At 43.3% G+C, this 24235-nt stretch overlaps 1 protein-coding gene across 8 annotated transcripts in view; it reads left to right on the top strand.

Moving 5' to 3' along the window:
- EPS8 (EGFR pathway substrate 8, signaling adaptor) overlaps positions 1–24235 on the top strand; it is a 1868600-nt gene that overhangs the window by 699446 nt on the left and 1144919 nt on the right. For all 8 annotated transcript variants that reach the window (XM_069628376.1, XM_069628375.1, XM_069628377.1 and 5 more), the window contains one exon: positions 23998–24088. In XM_069628376.1, the coding sequence (XP_069484477.1) occupies positions 24027–24088 (62 nt within the window). In that variant the 5' untranslated portion in view covers positions 23998–24026. The remainder of the gene's footprint in view (positions 1–23997; positions 24089–24235) is intronic.

Genomic DNA, 24235 nt, shown 5'->3' with positions numbered 1-24235 from the left:
ATGCCATCAGGGGCGCTCTGGCAGGCCTCAAGGGAGTAATAAATGAGTAACGACATTTTGGTCTTCGCCACATCGCATGCCAAGCACATGAAACGTTTGGAGGCAACCCTGCAGAGACTGAAAGACTTTGGCCTCACTTTACATCGTGAGAAATGTGAATTCTTCAAGGACCGCATTGGGTTCTTTGGTTTTGTGTTTCACCAGAACGGGGTGTCCCCGGATCCGGAAAAAGTCAGGGATATCCGCGAGGCTGCCGCCCCCCAGTCGCCGACAGAAGTCCGCAGCTTTCTGGGGAAGGTTAATTATTGCGGCCGATTCATCAAGGGGCTGGCTTCCCTCTCTGAACCCCTCTGGGCCCTGACAAAGAACAACGCGGTCTGGATGTGGGACAAAAGAGAACAAGAGGCATTTCTTGCGATCAAGAGTGCGCTGTCCGACCAGGACACAGTCGCGTACTTTGACCCCACGGCCGAATCCTAGGTTGTGGTGGATGCGAGCCCGGTGGGCCTGGGGGCAATCCTAATGCAAGCGGATGTGAGAGGCGAAATGCTACCCATTGCATATGCGAGCAAAGCCCTCATGGAGACAGAGACGCTACTCTGATTGAGAGGGAGGCCCTAGCTATCCTGTGGGGCTGCAGACACTTTAGGTTGTATATTCTTGGGAAACCCGTGACTGTTGTAACGGATCACAAGCCACTTCTGCCCATCCTAGCGGGCGCGTCGTCAAAGCCACCACCCCGGATAGAGCAGTGGATGCTCGCCCTCATCGAATATGGGGTCAAACTGGTATACTGCCCGGGGACGAACAATCCGGCGGACTACCTGTCCCGCCACCCCAACAAGGAAAGGGAAGATGGACATGGGGAAGTGGTGGAGTGCCAAGAATTCATCCACAACATTGTGGAGTGTGCCATGCCGGTGGCGCTGGACAGAAATGTTGTGGCACAGGAGTCGGCGAACGACGAGGTATTCAAGATCATCCAAGCTGCGATTCGGAGTGGGAAATGGAGAGATGTCCTACAGAACAACACTAGGAGGGGAGACAGAGCCCAGAGGGACCTCCAGGCACTATGGACAATTTGTGATGTACTCTCCATCTCTAAGGATGGTTTGCTGCTAAGGGGGAGGCAAATTGTTGTACCACGGTCGCTGAGGGCTCGAGTCCTGGAGCTGGCCCACACTGGACACCAGGGTGCGGCAAAAACGAAGGCGAGACTGCGACCAAAGGTATGGTTTCCAGATCTGGAGGGCCGTGTTGAGGCGCAAGTGAAAGGATGTTTGCCATGCCAAGCAGCAAGTCCCCTGGAAAGGGCGCCACCGATCAACTCCATGGAGCGGAGTGAGAAGCCGTGGGGTACGGTCCATGCTGACTTTGGGTCGACCGGAAGGGGCATGTACTTCTTAGTGGTAGTGAACCAGTGGTCGAGCTATCCGGAGGTGGAACTCGTGGATTCAACGGCCAGTGACCATACTATCCTGGCGTTAGAAAAAATGTTTGCCACGCATGGCCTCCCGGAAGTTCTCTGCTCGGACAATGGACCAGCATTCACTGGAAACCAACTTGGCCAGTATCTGAGAGAAAGGGGTATACAGCACCAGAAGGTGTCGCCACTCTGGCCCCGGGCGAATGGAGCGGCCCAAAGGCTTATAAGAACGCTCAACAAGGTGTTTTGCATCGCAGCAAACAGTGTAGGGGAACTAAAGAGGAATCTTTTTGAGTTTCTCAGAGTATAGGACAACCCCTCACCAGTCCACTGGAGTGGCCCCAGCACAGGCTCTGTTTGGGCGATGTCTGAGAGGGCTCCTCCCGGAAGTGGAAGGGTGTGAGCCGGGGGTCATAGACAATGACAGAGTGAGAAAAGAGCGTGAGGCCCACAAAGAGAAGGAGAGCGGAAGGAGAAGGCTGCAAGACAAGGAGATAGTGGTGGGAGACTCAGTGTGGGCTGTCACCCATGTCAAGGGGTCCATGATTACCGCGACGAGCGAAAGAGGAACTATCACCCGCAACCAATACTTTTTCAAGAAGATCGACATCCGGCCCGGAGATGCTGAGCCGGTGGGGCCCTCACGGCACGAGAACGGTGCTGAGCTCCCTGAAGGCGACCTGTCCGTGGACCCGCCACAGGCAGTCGGGACCCCGCCACCAAGTCCGAGAGTGGAGCGGCCGTACCCTGCATGACAAGGACGCAACTTACCTGTTCGGCTCAAGGACTACGTCCTGGACTCGGGAGACTGAACAGGTGACTGCCCGAGGCAAATAAACTGCTGTTAAGAAAAGGTAATGTTTGTTATTTGAGCCTGTTCAAGTGGCAAGTTATTGCACTATTTTGTTTAAAGAAAAAAAGGGATGGTACGTCTTTAACTGGGTGTGCGCATGCGCGAGCCTCGTTATGGCCATGCATGCGTGTTTGAAATAAAGACGGTCCGTGCGGCAGATGCCGCCGGGACCTTCGAACGAACGGACGTGTGTTCACTGTTATGAGTGTGCATGCGTGCGGATGCTAGTACAGGGCGGCCCGAGGCACGGGGCACCCCATCACAGTATCTGCACCATTTCTTCTTGCATAGCCATGTGCAATGATTTACAGCTCACCGTGTATACTGCAAATGCAAGCAGGGTGTCATCAGCCTTCTACAGCGGTGGTCGAACATTTCACTCTCAATCCTAATATGCCATCGTCCTGTGCACAGGCTGACAATCTTTCAGGCCCCAGCACAGAGACATGGTACAGATCAGCTAACCCCTGATAGCGCCTCAAAGTGCCTCCTTCTGACTGGAGGGGCAGGCGCGCTGCATCTGTAATTTGTGTGAACCAGAAGCACTTTCTTTTTTTCAAATGGAGCTGAAGGGCAGGGGAAAGCTTTTCCATGACAAATCGTTTTTTGTACAGGATGAAGTGTTTATGGTCGCGTAAGGGCCTGTTTATTTTTCTTTCCAAGTGTCCCTCCACCTCTGCATTTCAAGGACAAACACGTGTCAAGAAAAGCAAACACGGGTTATTGCTGCTATAAGAGAAGCTGCATCTCGTGCTTGATGTTCTCTTTTCACTTTGACAGAAAGACATAGGGGAAAGTTCGAATATGGCTTTCATGCCCTGGTGGGAGGACAGACACGGCCGGTAACGGCCCCCTAGCCCAAACCATGTTAGGCCACAAGCAATGCCAATCTCTGAAGGAAATGCAGGAAAAAGAAAAAAGAAACAAAGATGGCCACCGCCATAGGCAAAAGGGACTATGTCCCTGGCGGTGGCCAAGTCCCTTTTCCATTTCTATGCCACAGCGGGAGGTGCAGTGGACCTGAGCGCAAAGCTCTGGTCCAGCAGGTAAGTAGGGAGGCAGGGAGAGATGGGCCAGGGGGAAGGTTCTGGTTGGTTGGGGGTTTATGGGGGCGGGGCAGCTACAGGAAGGAGCTCCCTGTTGCCTCCCCACATAAAAAACAACAAAAAAACACCTGGAAGCGTATATGCGATATGCTAAAAGGCACAATGTGTCAGAATTGTTCGAATGTAAACCATGTTTCATTCTTCGTTTGGGCTATTAGTTGTTGCCAGCGACATCTATAAACTGAAACAATTGCATTGAAGTATAGATAGGAATGACATATCAGGAGGGACACAGAGTATGTAGGTGTTGTTGGGTTATGTGCCCACCCATTGCCTGCCCAAGGCCATGGTAATCCCTGTGGCCATTCCTGGAGAATGGACAGTACCCAAAAGCTGTGGAAAACCGAAGGCCAGTTTGCAAAAGGAGCGTTCTTTGTAGCAGCCCCCACTGCCTGGAATGCTATCCCCCTGGATCTCAGAGAAGAATGCTCCACAGCTTCGTTCAGAAAGAAAGTAAGACCTTTTTATTTAGATAGGTCTCTCACTCTAGCCCTGCAATAAGTCCTCTACTTACGTTATGGACTTCTTCTTGTTTTCTGTCTGTTCTGGTTCTTTCTGTCTGTCTTGGTGTGTCCTTTGTTTTTTGCTGGTGCCCTTAAACCTCCGGGTCAGTGGCGCGTGGTATATATTTGATTAAGTAAAGCTCTTTGTGCTCACTTTTATCAAGTCTTACCATCAGGATTTGCATTCAAAGTGCCTGCCAGTGTTTGTTCAAAGCATTCTTCCCAGAGTTAATCGGAGTTGTAAACACGCTACTGGTGTAATAAAAATGTCTGATCAGCCTGCCTTCAGCCACTCAATTTATAAGCACTTTGCGTGTCCTTCACTGTTTACAAGCATTGGCAAAGCTAACCTTTTTGGCTTGTGCATACGTTTTAACATTTTGCGAGGCACTGCTATTAGATGCCCAGGTACTCGCACCATTTTTCACCTGCTACCAACAATGGGTAGTTAATATCACTACTGTTGTGCCTGGCAAGTGCCTTTCTCATGCATACACAAAAGCTAAACTGTTGGCATTGCCAATGCTTGTCTTGAAATGGAGTGAATGTTTTTTTTTTTTTTTATCCAGGTGAAAACTGGGTTATAGGAAGGCTAGAGATCACAGGGTCAGCTGTCTGACTGCCCGAGGAAGCAGTCTTTCAGGTGCTGAAAACGAGCAAACCACAAATGTGCGTTTGCATGATAAAGGCATTATCCTTACACGAGGTCAAGAATCTTTTGGCAAAAGAAAAGTGACACGCAGCTTTTTAAACGTGTCTTCATATAAGACACAAGAAACGAACAGCATTGAAAAAGAAGTCCTAAAATAAATCATAAGTCAGTCTAGTCTAGTAGGCCGTGAGTAAAGCGCTTGCTGTTGAAAATGTTGCAGGAGGGAATGAGGTGCAGTACAGTGCATTTACACTTACTCAAGTTTGAAACAATGCGGCAATGCTTAAAGTAAATATATCCCACACACTTACACTGAGTACTAGGATACAGATCATAAACTCCAGTGAAATTGCTTTATTCGGCTCTGAAACCGATTGTCCTTCAAAATGAGCCCTGAAAAGTATGAATGACTGTCAGTAGTGGCTAGCAGGATACACTAGGACCTCTACCCCCAACCTACTGAGCGTTAGGAATGAATTGATGTAGTAACCCTGTGGGAGACTACACAAGACTTGACATCTTGGTATTAGGTAACCCACCTTTTGGTATAGGCCTGTACTACACAAGTTGGTAGTGTGACTGAGCAGCCAGGCAGCCAGGGGTAAACGTGAGGTGTAGAGCTGAAGCAATGAGCAAGTAACACTTACACTCAAGGGCTTTTATTATAAATAATTATTTATTTAGTTTACAGTGGTTTTTAAATAAGCATTCTTTAAAAATGGCAATATGTGTAACAATCAAATCTACTTTAAAATACTTTTCCAGAATCAACACAAAGCTAGTAGATACTCTTTGGAGATGCTTCTTACACACTTCCTAAACCCTGAGGTGATTTCACTAACTAGGACAGGAATGGCATTTATATATCACTAGTACACTTTGTCGCTTCTGAGGTTTGTAGACAGGAAAGGTTAAGGGAAGGAAAAAGATTAAACAGGTTCTCAGAGCATCTTCCAATGAAGTCTAGATAAACCTTTCCCAGCAATAATAGTTAAAAACCAAGTTATCACCTATGAGGGACAGTAAGTATCAAAGTCAAATGGTCTAGAATAGTCTGCAGGGAGCCAGGACAGCCAAAGTCAATTGGAGCACAGTCTATGGAGCAGAAGCACTTCTTAGATAGCAAAGTCTTGCACAAGGTTAGAGAGTTTGTTGAAGAAAAATCACTGTAGGGTCACGAGCTGTTACACATGTGAAGGATAGAGTTGAAATCAACTATAGCAAAGTAGCTACTGCAAGTCTAACTGAGAAGAGCAAAGCTAAAGACACTAAGGTAAGTACCCCAAGTCAGAACAGTATCTTTGGTTAGAAGAAGAGTGGTCCAGCTGGCTTCTGTCTGGTTGCAGTGATGCAGAGCCTGGGTTCCTGGGCCTTTGTCATGGGGACAAGAGGGAGGACGTCTGGAGGACTCGTGAGGCAGCAATTCGTAGGTCGGCGGCAGCTATGTTCTCTTTTCAGATCAGCAGCACTTCGCAGTTTCAGCGGTCAGTAAACAACCCCACTCCGTATCTTGGAGACCGGTTGGGCTTCCTTCACTCCGTGAGTCCTGCACTCTTGTGCGGGGGACTCGAGCTCTGGTTGTCCTGCTTCTGGAGGGTCTTGGGCAGACCCCTGGAGTTTCTGGCCGGATCACAGATGTTGCACTCGACTATGGACTTCTCGACCCCTGGCACTCGGTTCCTGGAGCAGCAAAGAAGTACAGCCAGACGGGGAAGATGGTCCAGTGGAGTTCGTCTCGGGGTTAGTTGGTCCCACTAAGCCAAGGGAAGAAGTTGTCCCTTCCGGAGCTTCTCTCATCGATCAGAAAATGGAGTTTTAGCACAACAGCAGGGCTTCACTGGGCTATTTAAAGGTCCAGGAGGATGCAGCAAGCTTCGTTCATGGTTTCTTCATTGGGTTGTACTTCCCAGTGGTCGACTGGCTTTAGCCCCAAAACCTTTGCCTTTTAATCAGGTTTCTCCCATTCATGCACAGCCTAGCTGTCACCCAAACATCAGGGTGGCTGTCAGCCAGCCAATCAGGACTGGGTGCATTAAGACAATGCTAAAGACAAAGGACAGGGTAGTTTCGGGAATCTCCCTCACTTTCTGCCCTTCCAGACACACTGGAGCCAGACACAGGTTTCAGTACTGAAGCACGCCAAAGGCAAAATGAACAAAGGGCTCAAACCTGGCTCGGCGTGCAGAGTAAAACCCAAGAAAGACCTCACAAACAGAAAATAACGAAAACATTTTGAAAAAATTGACACCCACGTGTGCTATACTGCAGCTGAGGATTCAGCCTGCGGTAGAAAAGCACCATGGTAGGGAAATTAAACCATTGCCACCAGCCATTTAAGGTAGTAAGGGTAACTTAAAAAATGCTACATGAGTAGGTAGGATAAGGGGCTACTAAGTAACCCCCAACAATCCACATAAGATGGTGTGTGCTGGACCTACAAAGCGAAAAGGTAAGTAAAGTCAATTTCACTTTACTATTCTTGGAAAGAGTAGTTCACACAAGAAAAGGTATTTAAACCTTATGAGAAATCTAAAGGTTTTCTCTGTGACACTGCACTGAAGGTGTTGTGTGTCACCACACAAAAGTATATGCCTATGGAGTTTGTCAGACTCCAAAAACAAAGGAGATACATAATCCAAATCAGGTCAAAACACAGGAGAGAGCGAGAAAAAGGGCTCACTAACCCCAGGGTTGAAATTAAAAGTTTTAAAGTCCAGCAAAAGAGCTGGGGTTCTCTAAGGTGAGCGGAATTGAGCACTAAATATGAAAATTCTCCCAAACACTGAGCTGTCCAACGGACTTTGCGTGCAATGCTATTCTATCACACTTTCATCACAGGCGTACGTGCAGTATTCTGTACTTTCCAAATCATGGCTTTGTTGCCTGACTTTACTGCAGTGCGTATGCCAAACCGGGCAGCCCACCTGCGAGTCTCCTGATGTTTACATGGGCCTCTCGGACGCTGTGTGTGCTGCGTCCTAAAAACCCTTACTGCCGATTGTGATACCTTATGACAGTGATAGTCTCCAGCTGACACAGGACAGCCTTTGCCCACACGAACACCACAGCAGCACTGTAGTTTAAATGCTGCGTACCTGGTGGAAAGACTCAGATGTCAGGTTAGTTTGCATAGGTTCATGTACAAACGATGGACCAACCCTCTAAAGAAATGCTAATAAAATCAATCAAGGTGAGGAAGGATAGCTCAGGCGCAACGCGCTGTCTTGGAAGCAAGACAACGCAGCAAGTTCAAATCCCGATCCTGCGCTTAGAAACCACTCGGTATTGAGCAATTGAATGAACAATTAAAATAGACAACAATTAAAAATAAAATAATTTACTTAGCCCTCACCACAAAGTTAATTATCTTTGTGCTAGCTAGAATAACAGAAGCTATTACCATGTAATTGAATGGTGCACGTTTTAGACCTCTGAAAGATGCAAATCTGAATGGGGCACATTGGGGGATGTCTCATGTATAGGCCTCGCACTGATATTTGCAGCATATGCTCAACCCTCTAAGCTATATCCCTCATTCATCTTTCATACCACTTTACTTTTACCTGTGGTTTTGAAGCCAGGCTGCAATTTGGCTGCATTAAACCCTCCCTTTGCTGCAATGGGGCAGCCCCGTCACTTAACACGGGTAGGTGAAACTGTTAGGGGTATAGTGGAAGAGGCCCCTCACACACACTGCTTGGTGAATATGGGTAAGTGAGTGATATCCTGACCTCTCCCTACTGCTTACCTTCCTCCCCACTGCCTTGCTCAATTCTCATTGGTGCAATCTTCCTGAAATGAACACCATTCTTCGAAAGGAAAGGCGCATCTTGGGAAGAAAGCCCCTCTGAGCTTAGGCACAGTCGACCACTGGGAAGTACAAGGTGCACTCACACTCACTCTCGCACACTCACTGGGAAGTACAACCCAATGAAGAAACCATGAACGAAGCTTGCTGCATCCTCCTGAAGCTTGAGTGCACCACAGTAGGGCTTTTTACACTCACACTCACTCTCGCACACTCACTCTCTCGCACGCACACTCTCACACACACACACTCTCACACACTCTCCTCTCCTTCTCTCCCTCTTTCTTTCTCTCTCTCACTCACTGGGAAGTACAACCCAATGAAGAAACCATGAACGAAGCTTGCTGCATCCTCCTGAAGCTTGAGTGCACCACAGTAGGGCTTTTTACACTCACACTCACTCTCGCACTCACTCTCTCGCACGCACACTCTCACACACACACACTCTCACACACTCTCCTCTCCTTCTCTCCCTCTTTCTTTCTCTCTCTCACACTGTCCAAATTATTGTTCCTTTGTGGTCATTCTGGTTGAGAAATGTAACTGAAAGCGTGTGTTTCTTGCTGCTTCGCCGTCATGGCTTAAGGACAGATGTTTGGGCGTGCTGCATGTATGATCCCATTTTATAGTCCCCCTGACTACTCGCCAGTCACATATCTGAGGTTTTGTTTGGTTATTCCCACCCATTCCATCACCCCCTCTCACTGCAGAACTAGATGCTAGAAAGCACCTGGGCAAACAGAAGGCATCAGCCATTGTCATTCTGGAACTGACCTGCAGATATTGTAGCACTGTCTACTTGCTTCCTCTTCCATGTGTAATTCACTGCAGTTCTATGCCTAGTCACAGGATGGCACTGATGCACACCTTTGTGTTTACCTTCCCCATTTCTCATAACATGCCATACTAGGACTGGCCTCCAGGTGTTGCTGATGCAGTGTGGCACCTCATGTGTCATCCAAATATGTTCTCAGACTGGCCTCCAGGTGTCACTGCTGCACTTCTTTTAAAATGTTTGTTTTTCCATAAGTAATAAAATGCTGTTATATGGTTGGCCACTGGGACTGCCGCAGTTATTTCCACATGCTGCCATGCTATACAATGAAGCAGGATGTTTTGGGGCAGCTCCTTTGGCGCTGCACATTTCAAAGTGGCTAGTTTGCCACAGATCCCCTGTCAGAGCTCCCTGTTGGCCGCAGCCATCAGGATGCAGAAATCTATTGACGCTGGCTTGTTTCAACGTATAAACCTAATCTAGTTTTTTTTAAAAAAAAAACAAAGCTAACTGCATTTAATGGTACCTGAACCGGGGTCTCCCACCTTTAAGCCCCACCACTTAGCCATACGACCAAACCGACTTTAAAGTTTAAAGCTGCATAAATTCAATACTTAACCTGCAATAATATGTGTGGTTACAGGGTAAGTATTAAATGTATAACTACAAACTAACTCCTCTTTGGTCGTCTGGCTAAGTAATGGCTCTTCAAGGTCAGTGATTTGGGTTCAGATGCTACTGACTGCAGTGACAGTTTTTAGTTTGTGCTATTACGTGTTGCTTACGACATCTATTCGCCCAAACTATTGCAATGGAGTACAGGTAGGGAGGATTGACGTATGGGGAGGGACAATGATTCTTTAGGTGTTTGGTTATGTGCCCACCCATTGCCTGCCCATGGCCATGCTAATCCCTATGGCCATTCCTGCCCGTTCCCGCCCAAACCACCCCCTCATGGGAACTCTTAGAGCTCACTTTAATCAAGCCTTAACATCAGGCTTTGTATTCAAAGTGACAGCCAGTGTTGGTTCAAAGCAGTCTCTGAGAGTTACCGACTTGATTGGTGTTCTAAACCTGCTACTGGTGTAATAAAAATGTCTTACCAGGCCTGCCTCGACCCCTTGATTTATAAACATGCTGCATGTCCTTCAAGGAAGTTCTGCTTAAAACAAGCACTGGCAAATACAACTTGTTTGGCTTGTGCATACGTTTTAAGCTTTTTACCAGGCACTGCTATTAGATGCCCAGGTACTTGCACCATTTTGTCCCTGCTACCATGACTGGGTAGTTAATAGCACTACGGCAGTGCCTGGCAAGTGCCTTTCCCATGCCTACACAAAGGCCCAAACTGTTGGCATTGCCAATGCTTGTTTAACCAGTAAGTGAAACATTTGCTGCAGCAGTGGCTTTACGTGTCCCAGGAGGCTTGCCTTGGCCCTTCAGAGTGAAAAAATGTATTCTCTGTTAGCATGAAAACACATTAGATTCACAGAAATTCAAAGGGCCATTTGGACGAGGCCTCAGTTAATGAGACCAATCCCACCCGTTACAAGGACGTTTATCCAGTACAATTGTTTGCCAATAAATGTTGGGATTTAGTAAACAATTGACCATCCTATAAACAAAATACGATGGGAATTAAAACAAAAGTTAAATATCTGGCATGGGTAGACCACTTCTCAAATATATATAAAGCCAATGACACAACAGATGAGTCTGTACTTTTATGGTTTAATACACCTTGGGATAGTCCTAGTACTGTATGTTAGGATAATTAATATCCACTTGTTTTTTCTTTACAAGTGGTGAGAGATTATATATTGAAATAGATCCATAACCGTTCACCCGGGCCTGACGGAAGGCCAGCTGATCTTTTTCAAGATTTGACTGAAGTCTGTACACCCATATTTACCATTGTCTATAACTGCAGGATTCTGGATTCTTGGAAGCTTGCCAGAATCTTTACAATATTCAAAAAAGGGGAAATCTAGGTATCCCTATTGCGTATATACCCATTTCTCTTTTGGACACCAGCTTTAAGATTTTTGACGGGAGACTCCTTATCAAATTGAATCAATGGGTGGGTGAGAATAATATTATGACAAAGGGTTTCGTCTCTCTATTGGGGACTTGTGAAAACGCCCTTAATCTATACTTGGTAGCTTTGCATTCCTTATTTTTTAAGCAAGAGCCTATATATTTGACCTTCATGGACCTGAGCACAGCCTTTGAGAGAGTTAATAGGTCAAAACATTGACAGGTGCTCAGGTCCTTGAATGGCCTCTGCGATCTTTGAAACACCCTTATTAATATGTCAGGGGAAAAAAGGTGTGTGCTAGAGGTCGGAATAATGGCTCTTGCACAGGCTATGTCTTATATCTATGTGTCAGATCTACGGTCAAATCTAATTCTTCTTGTTCATCACTGAATATAACTTCCCCCTCCTCCTCACCTGTCTCTTCAGAAGCTGAATAGTGCAGATGTCTTTGCCTTTTTCGTTCCTTTTGCTTTTTTCTGAAGAGATACGGCCTCCCCCGGTTAGAAGCCACTCTGCTGCCTTGGTGTAATAAGGTAGACAAAGGACTCCGTGCCGAAAGCGCCAATAAGAGGCAAAAGCCAAGGCTACAAAAACCTCTGTGGATGATAGGATGATTCTTCCTCAAATCTTTCTGAAGAGTGGATCCTGGTTTGTTTCGTTCCGAGGAGTATGGAAGAGGATTCCAAGAAAGAGATAGGATTGTGTTCCCTTTCAGGCGAGAAAAAACACAACCGGTCCAAAGAGTAAGAGTCTGGCGCCCAGTTGATGGTAAGTATACACTGAAGTTGAAGAGATCCGTCAAAGGAGGTAAAGACGAAGTACAGGGGAAATGTACCACCCGCCTCCTGCTGAAAATAGAAGGCAGCTATTAGAAGAATGCACCCGACAATGGGGTATGCTCTGGAAGAAGTGAAGAAAAGAATGGAAGGAGAGGAGCAGCGCGGGGCGCTGGGGTAGGCACCGGGGCTGGACCGGGAACTGTAGAGTAAACCGCAGGAGCGGAATAGGATAATAAAGCAGCAAAACGAGGAGAAGGAAACGATTAGAAGGGAGGTAATCATGGAAGAAAGCAGTAGATAGAAATCGGGATGACTCCAAGAGTCGTAGAAGAAAACTAGCGTGTAAACCCAAAAGCACCGAAGCGAAAAGTGTTGTAACGCAACGAAGGTAAGACTGGACGTGATGCTAAAGGATACTATGAAGATAGAAGACTGACAAGAAAACAAAGACTAGACCGTAACCCAAAGAGAGGACAGGACAGTAAACATAGAAAAGGGACAAGAAAGTAAACAAGCCCGCACACCCAGGAGAAGACAGGACAGAAGAGAAAACAGATCCTAATGGTGATCCTAATGGCGGTGGAAATGCCAAGAACTCCACAATCTCCAAGCAGGCAGGTGCGTGACAGTATGGGTATGCAGCAAGAGTGTGTTTTGGCATGAGTGCTGTTTCCCTTATGCATCAATGGTCCCTGTTACCCTTGTTGGGATTAGCAGCGACACCCCTCCTATCGGAAATCTGCCTATAGCAGTTCTGGCTTATGCAGATGCACAGACTCCAAGAGCTTTACATCTGTTGATTACGAAGTGCACGTTATTTATGAACTCTCTGTACCTGAAAGTCAATACTGTAAAATCTGCTATTTTGGTATGTTCTCTAGAGAGAAAGTATATACAAATCCCGAAGATGTTTTGGAACAATAGCTTTATTACACAATTTTCATAATTCAATTATCTTGCTATTTGTATTTCTTCAGCTGTAACAGGTGTGAAGCCCATATTGCCAAGCAGGTTCCCAGAATGAAGTAGGATCTGGGTGGCGTGTCACGATTCTTGAAAATGTGCAAATCCCAGCCTCTTAATATAATTTTTTTATTGTGATATTAGTCAATATTTTGACTTTTTACACAAACAGATGAATACATATATAAACATTATTACAAGACAATTAAAACACCTAACAATACTGCATTAAAATAAATCTTCACATATAAACAGACAAAGCATCCTAATAAGAAAGAAGAATAAGCACATTTCTCCAAATAAACAATCGAATAATAATCCTCAAGCTTGTACAAATCCATCAGTCACATTTACTAATAAATTCATGTCAGTTAAAAAACGAGTTACTTATGTAAGAAAAGTTTCTTGCCTTTGCGACAGTCTTTCCCAAAACATAGAAGAGTTCAAGGTTTTCTGATTGTGGACGAATCTTTGAAATCGTTCCTGTCTCAAGGACCATGAACGCTTACAAGCTGACAGCAGATGGACCGTAGTTTGCTTTATACCGTCTTCACATTTATCACAAATGTTACGGGGGTAGGCTACAGGGTCTCTAATATGCTGCAGTTCTAGAGTGAAAACCAAAATTAGCCTGAATCTCAAGAAATCTCTGATTAGACGATTTTTTAAGATCTGCTGGTAGGGATCTGATAGGTTTATCAATTTTCGTCCAAGAAGCCGATAGTTTAGCCTCCCTCATCTTGGAAATGGTTCTAATCCAATCCATTTGCCTTACATATTTCTTTAACATTAGAGAGTTCTGGATTAGATGATCAGTGGTCTTATCTGCTGCTTCCAATAGGTTTTACAGATGGAGGTCAGTCTATTTAGAAAGATGTTATCATTCTTTTTCAACTGATCTGCTGCTTCCACATAAAGAGATGTTTTCTGAGGGCACAGGATTAATCTATATATACTTAACCATTTCCATTCCATTAGATATAACAGTGAACCGAGGCCCAGATCATTTTGTAAACATGGAATAAGTATACAGTTTGGCAATGCTAAAGCCTTTTTTCACAACTGGCCCTCTATTTTGTCGTAATTAGCTTCAAAAGATTGTGGATAGCATCCAGCCCATAGCTTATCGATGGAAGGACCTTTGCCCCGTAAAATGTTATCAATGGTATAAGGGAACATTTGCAGGACTTACTGAGCACTCTTTTCATTTGCACTCCCAATTTTCTTTGTTTGGGTTCAATTGTTGTCAAAAGATGCAACATGGAAGGATATGAAGGAATCCGACACCCCAGATAGGTAACCTCTGTATCTGTCGGTACCACTGTATTATTCAAATGCCATACATAAGGTTTTGTTATTTTATGGGGATGTTTAAAGATTACAATCTTTGACTTTGTTGGATTTATAGTTAAGTCATTACGACTTGCATAGTCCGATAAGGCTATCAATACCCGCTGCAGTCCGACTTGGGTATGATCCATTACCACAATATCATCTGCATAGGCAAGCCAAGATGTTTTAACCCTGCCAATCCTTGGAGCCACCAGCCCTTTCTCCAACAGTCATTGAGATAGATCTGCCATGAACAATATAAACAGAAAAGGAGCCAACTGACACACCTGATGAACCCTCCCCCCCTCTCTATTTTGATGATAGTAGATGATAGACCAGATTTTTAAGTCTAACTCGAAGAGCTGATTTTTGATGAAGATGTATCAGGACATTTAGGAGGCCATCCGGTATTCCCCAGTTTGTTAAGTTGAGCCACAACCTATTCCTATTTATAGTATCAACCGCCTGGAAGAAATCCACCCAGGCAGCAAAAAGCGGAATGCCTGCTTTGACAAAAGATGATGATGTAATACAGGTCAGGATTAATATGTTCAGAGTGGTTGATGGACCTCTCTGAAAGCGTGTCCCCTCTGGATTATACCCTTTGATGTCACCCAGTTCTCTAGTTCCGCTAACACTAGACCACTGAAGATTTTACTACCAGCATCCAATAAGGATATTGGCCTATAGTTGGTTGCCAAAGATCGATCTCCTTTTTTATAAACCGGAATGATGATTGCGTGTTTCCATGAGACTGGAGTTGTTTTAGAAGCAATAATATTGTCAAACAAGATCTTCAGTATTTCGGCCCACATAAGACAATTCTTTTTTAGAACTGAGTTTGATAGGCCGTTTGGCCCTGGAGCCCTTGAGTTAGAAGATTTCTTTATCAGGCACACAATGTCCAAATTGCAGACTCCAGTTTGTGTCTTGCTGATAGTACTAAGATTCAGTGATAATCGGGGCATAGACCTTCAAGAAATGACACCCATGCCTTTTCATCAATAAATGACTCTAGTGTTGAATTACGAGAGCGTTGTGCTGCATTAATAATTGACCAGAAGTTTCTCGAGTTTTGATGGGATATTGCCTTCAGCATTTCTTCCCCATCTTTCTGCAGTATCATAAACCTATGGCTTCTTGCCCAGTTCTTATATTGAATATTTTTTTGTTTGATTTGGTCTAAGCATACCTTCTCATTTCTTATTGGTTTTTTTATGTTATTTTTTTCAGCTCTTAATTGTTTCTTTTTTTCATAGATCTTGTTATCGAAGCTATATTTATGTCTTTTGTTCGGTTTATCCTTTCCCATGATTGGTGGACTCAGGGACCACATGAAACCAATATAATTAGTGGGGTTACAATGGTTTCTCAATTATTCGGTCGATAGCCGACCAATAGCTTTCCCCAAATTGTCGCTCAGTATTTGGCCCCCCTTTTCAAATTTTACAACTCTATTTCCCCCAGCATTGCATTCACCTCCAGGGGATATGGATAGTACAATTCTAATAATATAGGATCAATTCTTATGACAAAATCTAACATTGCATGATCACTGTGTGAAGTATGGGTCAGCTTCAGAGTTGCACATTTCTTAAAGATGTTGCCAGAGACATAAACATAATTAGTAGTTGAGAAGGAATCACCTCTCTCCCAAGAAGGTGCTCATGGGATGTCCCCCTTCACATTTCCATTTAACATGTTTCGGTTCCATTCCAACATGAACTCCTCCCAGGCATGCCCATTCAATGATTTCCTTTTAGAAGGAAGTGATATTACTTCTGTACTAACACACTGCGAGTTGAAATCACCCAATATTATCAGTTCATCCAGAGGAAATTGTGTTAGAACTCTAACCAATAAATCGGACAATTGCTGAAGAAAAATTCCAAGAGCAGCCACCACCGGATTCCAATAAACTGTGATTATAACCCAATGAGCAGAAAACACATTATCTTTAATCAGGACTCTAACCACAAAGAGACCTTGGAATTTGTTTGATAACAGAGTATCTTCCTTAAACTCTTTTTTTGCACGCTAGCATGAGACCTCCATTCGGTCGACCCACTCCTCTGTATTCGGCGAGTTGTTGGAAGACATAGAAACCCTCGATGCCCACGGCTTCAACTAACCAGGTTTCTTGTAGGGAAATCAAACCAAAGTTCTGAAAAATAAAATCTCTGAATATCTCCCACGAAGGAGTTGTAGCCTCTGGAATTCCACGAGAGGCATCTAAGTTCCTGTTTGGCTAGAGCCTCTGTTCAGACAGGCCCGTTTTCTGGAAAACCTGTGCTATAATTTCAGGGACGATTTCCCATATATTTCCAGAACCCCCCTCTTTGAGATGTCCTTCTCAGAAGAGGCATTTAAGGCACTATTGAGATTATTTCTAGATACAATATAGCCTCTTTTTAGCCATTCCTCCTTTGACTCCAGCATAGACTCAGAAGCTAATCTTGACTTCATTAGAATTTCAGTTGAGGCAGTGTACGGATAATCTGGAAAGCTTACTCGATCAATATCGCTGGTAGTTAGAAATTTTAATAAATTCATCGATTTCATCTCTTCCAAGATAACTGGTCGATTAATTGGGCTCCTTGATTTATTGTCTAGGGACTTCGATAGAAAAATCCTCTGTGACGAGCAATTGGTCGCACCAATTTTATCCATGTGGCCCAGTGAGACTTTAGAATTCGTATTAAGTCATTTTAGTCACTGTGTTAAAAGTCCTTCGATCCACCTTCTCCAGCTGTGATTAAGCATATATATCTTCCACAATTACCCTCTTCTCTTCCTCCATTTCTTTTACTTTATACAAGTCCTTCTTTTTCATGGCCGAGCTGTTAGTTCCCATGATTTGTTTGTTTGCACTTGATGATAGACTGTCCTTTTGCTTTGTGTGCTTTAGACAGATTGGAGCAATTTTCAAAGCCGACGTAATAGAATTCATTTTTTGTTTTGGAGGAAGGAAAATTGGGGCAATTATCTTTGGTGGCGCCAGAAAATCTGTCTGACTGCTCACTGTCGCTTTAATAATCGCAGGGGGGGGGGGGGCTCGTCCAAATTCTTAGTTGATTCCAGCTCTGTCACTTTCAATTTCTGATTTTTGGCCGAGCCCAGCCTTGGGTCTTTCAAATTCTTCTTCTCTCCACTCAACAAAGACAATTTGGTTCAGGTTTTTAACAGACTGCTTTGTATTCTGTTTATGGGGTTCAACCTCATTTTTCTTTTCTTTCAGCTTGATTTCCTTTGTTCCATTTTTGATTCTTCAGCTTTCCTTTTTCTTTTTTTTTTTTCTTCATTTTTCCATTCAAATTCTGTGTTGCTTTTTCCAGAGATTCCCATTTGCCTGACTGTTCTTCAGGCAAATTAGGTTGTTGTAACTTATCTTTGATCTCATTTGGAGCAGCTTCATCCTCTCCTAGTTGAGAATCTGCCTCTACATTCTTCCATAGTAGAGGCAGATAGCGGTGTGTCTTCCCAGTCATTTGCGACCTGACATTCCTCCCAGTTTGTTGGAGCAACAGATTGCCCTAGACTTTTTAGGCCCATTTTCCACTTTTCTTACAGGAGAACTAAATCCTGTTTTAGTTCAGCACCTTGTATATATAGATTCCATTTTACTTAGTTGGACTTCCTGGAAGGATTTCCATAGATTTGTTGCAGCAGTTCTCTCCTCATTTATGGACTATTTCAAAGCCACCGTATTTGAATCCACTGACTCCATATCCTTTGATAGTTCCAGCAAGATTCCAGAGTGCAATTCCACTTTTGATTTGATGTTTTCAAAAACCTTCACCAGCTAGGTCAGTACATAGTTCAGAGCTGCAATAGTGGGGGGTGCCAGGTCTTTCCCTCTCATTGCTGCTAAATTTGGCTCATCCTTCCGCGAAGTGCCATTTTCCTGAGCTACTGGCCAGACTTCCATTACTGGGTTCTGCTCCATAGATAGATCCATAATTCGTTCACATATAGGAGCAACCGAGGAGTGTGAGCTCTGGTCAATTAGGTTGATGGAATTATTTAAGGATTCTTGACATTTGGACATAGATATGGAGTCTTTTGTTGCAGCCTCAGTGGCTCTTGGAAAATGGTCCTGGATAGTATTTTTCATCGTGGCGGCCGTAACCGTGTAATTTAAGTTGGAGATTAGAGTGGTTTTATCGGTAGTGTTTAGGGACAAGGCTTTGAGAAAGTCCTTTTTTTTTTTTTTTAACTGTCTTGATTATACTTAGACCAGAACTTGTTGGAACTTCAAATTCCTCTGGGAAAGTGCTATTTGGTGGTAGATACCTGCCCCTCCCTGAATTAGAATAGATGGACAGGGGTTTTACTGACAAAATTTGTCAGTCCAGTGGGGTTGAGTTAGCGTGTGGATCCAATAGGATTAATTTATCCGCCATTGGGCCACTTTGCAGATTGTACATGAAGGTAACCCCCGCAGCCTCCAACCGAGTCAAAGGTCTTAGACCCGCAGTCCTCGGTAAGGCGTTCAAGTAAATGGGGCTCAGATAAGTTTGCCTCCAGACCAAAGGGGGACTATCTGCAAAAAAAAATCACTCACGCCTGATGATCGTGGCATTTCAAAGAGATTCAGTCTTTACTATTTACCAGTAAAGACTATTATTGCTGCATATATCCTGGCCAGATAAGCCAGGGACCACGAGATCAAAGGAGCAAGCTCCAACAGTCGCTCGCAGTTCTCGAACAAATTAGAGACTGTGTAGGGAAATGAAGACAAAACCTTACCGTGCCTTTTTGAGGATTTATAGCAAGGCGATCCACCTCGCAATCTCTGCTGCTCCGGTGCTTTAAGTCGAGTGATTTACGGTGGCGTCCCCTCCTCCGCGCACTCCCAGCACAAACAGCACAAACAGTGTAGCCAGATGCATTGCCCTTGTCTCTGCGTTCGGGCTTAGCGCCGCAAGGGTCACATGGCCTTCCTTAAGACAGATGGTTTCCTGGTGGGCGTGGCCAGCAGCTCCAGTCCCCTTAAAGCAACAGAGGTTAAGGGTAAATGTTGTTAACGTTGTTCGCAGTCCGTTCTTTCTTCGTTATAAATAAGACAGTCCTGCAATCATTAAGGCTCTGTTAGGCTCTCAGACCACCGTTCAGAACTCCTCTTCCGCTGTCACATGCACATCACATGCACTTTAAACTTCAGTAAACTCCCAGCACAGCAGCAGAAACAGTGTAGCCAGACGCGTTGCACTTGTCTCTGCGTTGGGGCTTAATAATTATAATCTTGAAGGTCTATGCAAAGAAAACTAGATCAATGACATAATATGGTGCTACTAAGTGGGGGGGGTCATCTAAAGTGTCTTCTCACCAAATGATAGAAAATGATTTTATGAAGAAACTACTAGGAATTACAGGATTAACTTCGAATTGCATAGTTGGGGAGGAGCTATCTGGAGGCCGTTTGGCCCCTTCATTGAATAAGAGTGTGGTCCAATTCCAAAGAAGTATTAACACAGTTCATTATAACCAATACCCTGTGTAAAATAGGTGCATCCTCTATTCTTTAGTTTCATCATGTTAAGCACCTACTAGAGAATATTAATGCACAGTCTCATTTTTCATTCCCCACATATGCTCGATAAATTTAAGCAAAGGGACCTAAAAACCATTTGTAGTGTATGCAAGATTTTCATGAGAGTATGGAATTAAAACGTTTCAACTGTAGTTACATGTTTCTTGCATCAAATACTATTCAAGACTGCCTTTCATGGAGTGATCACCCGTTTGATAGATATCTGATTACAAGGGCTTGCTTTCATTTCATATCAATGGGAGCAATGCTCTAAAAATGTATAACTTGTTCTGCTCAACGTAAATACCTGTTACACTTTTTGATTTTTATGTCCTGTGATCCCCATTTTTTTGGTTTGGGAGGGTTCTGTTTTTTTACAGTGCTGCCTAGCTTTATCGCATTTATTAAGGGTTGATTCCCTGCTAATTGGCTGGTCTTCACTGTCTTTTCTTCGTCAAGCCTTACAAATCAGGGCTTGCAATTTATTCTTGTAATAATTATTTTACTGTATTTATACTTTATTGTATCTTCTATTTTATCATGTTTTGGCATTTGTTATATTTTTCCTCATCAGATTTTGTTTTTAACGCAATTTTGGTATTCTGAAATAAACAAATGAAAGAAATACATTTTAAAATGTCAGCATTCTCCAAAATGTGGTGTTTGGTGAGATCATAATCTGGACTGATCGCATGAGGATCCAGCCTGTGAAAACTGGCAAATTAATAGAGTGTCAACTTTGACATTAGTTAAGACAATAAACCCGACCAGAAGTCCAGTAATGGAAACTATAAAGTGGGGCTCATCAGAGTGATTTGCATGAGTCATTAAACGCTAGTCGAAGGGCTTCAGTTATAAGAAATAAAACTGAAGGGTGGAACTCTGTTTCAAGAATGTCATTGGCTATTTGAACTAAGGCGATTTAATTTAAGGTACTTTTGCTTATAAATCCACAACCATATGACCTAGAACCAAATGGAAATTGTGTTGCTATTGTGGCATATTCCTTTTATCATGTGAAACCAAATCCAAATTGCCCACATTTTTAAATAACTTATGTCAATTTCATGTTATTCATATAAATCATTCTGACAGTCATGCTCAATTTTTGCCAGGTGATCCCAGAAATCCAAATTTCATGAATGTGACGTGTTGCTTTGATATATGTAATGCAAATTATTTTGCAATAAAGTGTTAAGAGCAGATTAGCCCCTGCCTTTTGTCAGAATTGTGAGCCTATGAAGATTGGTGGGTATGGAGTGTAATCTCTAGGATTTGACCATTCAAAAAGTGTGACATTCTCATGACAAAGCTTGGGAATATTACCCATGATAAAGTTAAACATAGGGAATGGGCACTCTGCAGTCAAACGCTGGCTGAAAGGGATAACGCCAGTTTCAACTGAATGAGAACTGAGCCTATTACCTGGAGGATTAGTCCCTATCCATGAGGAGACTATTACCTGGAGCAGACCTGATTTCCAAGAGGGAGGAGAGGCTGACTGGCAGTTTCTTAAACTCACGTGGTTCCATTCTGGCTCAGCACCGTAACTAATTTGAAAATGAGTATAAAATTCCCTCCAAATGTAGTTGGATACATGCAGACATACAGAAAAGGGGTATATCGGCCACTTTTACTCCCTAAAAATATGCAAATACTCCCAAAAAATGAAAATAGGGTTTAAAAATACTACCGACAAAAAATGGGAAACGGACACAAATGACCTTGTGCTCAATTGATATGTTTGGCTCAGCAGTGCAATGTAGCACCACAGGAAGAAATTGCTATTACTGCCTTATCGGAAGACATAAACATGTATCTTTTAATGTGTATGAATAACTACATGCAAAGAATTAATTATTACAAAAACATATCCGTTTCACAGTTAAAACATATTTGTATTGCCTATAAAATACTCCCATTGGGAATTGGACTTACGTTTTTACTCCCTGAAATTTAATTATACTCTCCACTTCAAAAAATAGTTAGTAAAATGCTTTCACTTCAAAATCTTACCTGGAACACTGGATATACCCCCTAAGATCATTTCCCTGCTGATTCCCTAGAGTGGGAGGGAGCTTGGTAGGTCTCCACTAGAGGACGCACATTCCAAATAGAATACCTTAATATTTGTGTGTGAAATTTAACAGTGCTTTCTCACTAGATTTAAAGTGAGATTTCACTTCTTGTAGAAAACATAGCAGTAGTTTATGAATTATTTTCGCAATGAGAATAGGATATTGTAGTTGGCTTTTGTGAGTTATAACCTGCTTTCACTGTACTAAAGTTGAGGGAAATTGCTTTTAGCTAAGAATAACAATGCTCTCTCTCTGTAAAACGGGGAACACTTCCCCATGCTGACAGCGCAGAATTTTAAATGATAGCTAAAATGAACTGAATCCTGTGGTATTCATAGGTATAATTAAACACTGAAGGCTTTGAATATGTGGCTTCATAGCCTAATTAGAGGATGTCACAGTTGAAAAATCAAAGCACCAATGGATTGCAATGTTCATGAGCCCCCCCCCCCCCCCCCCCTTGCTTTAGTTAGTCCAAAAATGTGACTACGGCACTGGGAAGAGGGTCGTCTATGGGGTATGAACTTCAGGAAGTTGATGAATGGTTAATTATCTAATTTTATCTGGGTTGCAGAAACCCACACCTACCCAAGCTTCCAGCTTTCACTGTGAATAAAAATGGCCTTCAATTTCGTAAATTGAAAAAAAATAATATAAAACACACTGCTTTGATACAATCTGTTCTAATACCTAATGCATTATGGGGCATGAATTCTAACTAATTCACTTGTTTAAAATATGTAAATCATGCCGGTGGTAAAGTTTGTTCCCTCCAAGATTCACTTTACAAATATTAGTTTTCATTTCAACAAATCAGTGTTTTAATTAGTCCTCTGTTGATGAGGACAGTCCAAGAAATAATCGAGCATCCCTTTGTGTAAGATGTAAAATTATTTGCTGTACAATTGATTATTTGCTGTACACCATTATGGGAATTTTTAGGCCATTGCTATTCACATTAAAATAAGACATTCAAACCCACCGCCCAGGACTGCTCTCATTTCCTAGTAGTGTCTCCAAACCTCTACACTAGCAGTGCCATAAAAATGAAGGGCTCAGCACGGTGCGCTCGCTTCCATCATGGGAATGTCATTGGGTTCTGCGCCACTGGTCGGTGGATTTTACGACTTGTTTGCTATGGCTATAGCCTTGCACATCGGCTGTGGGCTTTGTGTCTAAGCTCAAAATGTGGTGGGAGTGGAGAGATGCCGTTTGTGTGACTTTAGTCCTATCAGCAATTGGAGAGATATATAAATAAATGTGGTGGAGCAGATTACTGAGCTTGGTCTCTCATATTGCGACAATGGGTGCATCGCATATAGGCAGATATGTTGGTTAAAAGCGCTGCATAAGGGCTGTTAAGCATCTGAAATGGAAGTCTTCTGCTTTTCAGAGATTCATGATAACCCCAAACTTTGTGAAGACTGTAGTTGGGTTAAAGCGGTACTATGCATACCAGGGCCAGTAGTAAGACCTGTACAGTAGTGTGGGCATAGTAACTTAATTTTGTTTAAAAAAACGTGTTTTTACACGCATTCCTCTAGGCTGGTTAAAGAAGGTAGATCCATTCAGCTTTGAGATTACAAGTATTTCTCTTCAAAATATGTATTTTGTGAACCAAACATATATTCTATGATAAATATGTGCCAAGTGTGCCGATTCTTGATTTATGAGCAACGCCCTATCGTTTGCTATACAATTCTACCAATTTACCAGTGAAGTACAAGGTCGTTTTTGGTGCAAGTGTAATGCATTTAGAAATCAGGTGGCATTTTCTTTGCACTTGCCCATTCTGGTGTGTCAACTGGTATTTTCGGGTGGTAGCAGGATGGAGGGCTTCATAACTGAGCGCTTTGACCACTCATTCAGCCACTTAGCAAATGGCTCTGTCCTGGCCAGCAAGACTGTGGAGGAAGACCTATTGCTTCTCTTCCCTTCACTGCCAGCTCCCCCACTCTTAGGTAAGCAGTGTTCACTTGACTGCAGCGGTTCTTATGCAGACATGTAGCTTCTTACCAGCACAGAATATCTAATTTCTTTGAATTATCATGTATGCTTTTCATGTGCCCTGTGCTTCTCTCTAAAGTAGTTGTAATTTTCAGATTATAGGTAGTTTCAATTCTAATTAAAAGCTTCTGTGTTTTGTTTCAGGCACTCGTACTGAGCAAGAGAAGCAGAGAATGAATGGTCATATTTCCCTCTACCAACCTGGAGGCTACGGAAATTACTCTAACCAAATAAAGTAGGATGGTTTCTTTTTTTAGACCAATTGCATGTAACAATGTTGATATACAACGGACCCATTTTACTTGTTGCTTTATACGTACTATATCATCAAACATTTCTTAGTTTTGTTATTTTCATATATGACCCAGTTGCAGTGCACTAT

Source organism: Ambystoma mexicanum, chromosome 12, assembly GCF_040938575.1.
Source record: "Ambystoma mexicanum isolate Mex_15411 chromosome 12, UKY_AmexF1_1, whole genome shotgun sequence".
Taxonomy (NCBI): domain Eukaryota; kingdom Metazoa; phylum Chordata; class Amphibia; order Caudata; family Ambystomatidae; genus Ambystoma; species Ambystoma mexicanum.
The sequence above is the reverse complement of the archived record's forward strand: the minus strand, read 5'-3'. Positions and strand labels throughout refer to the sequence as shown.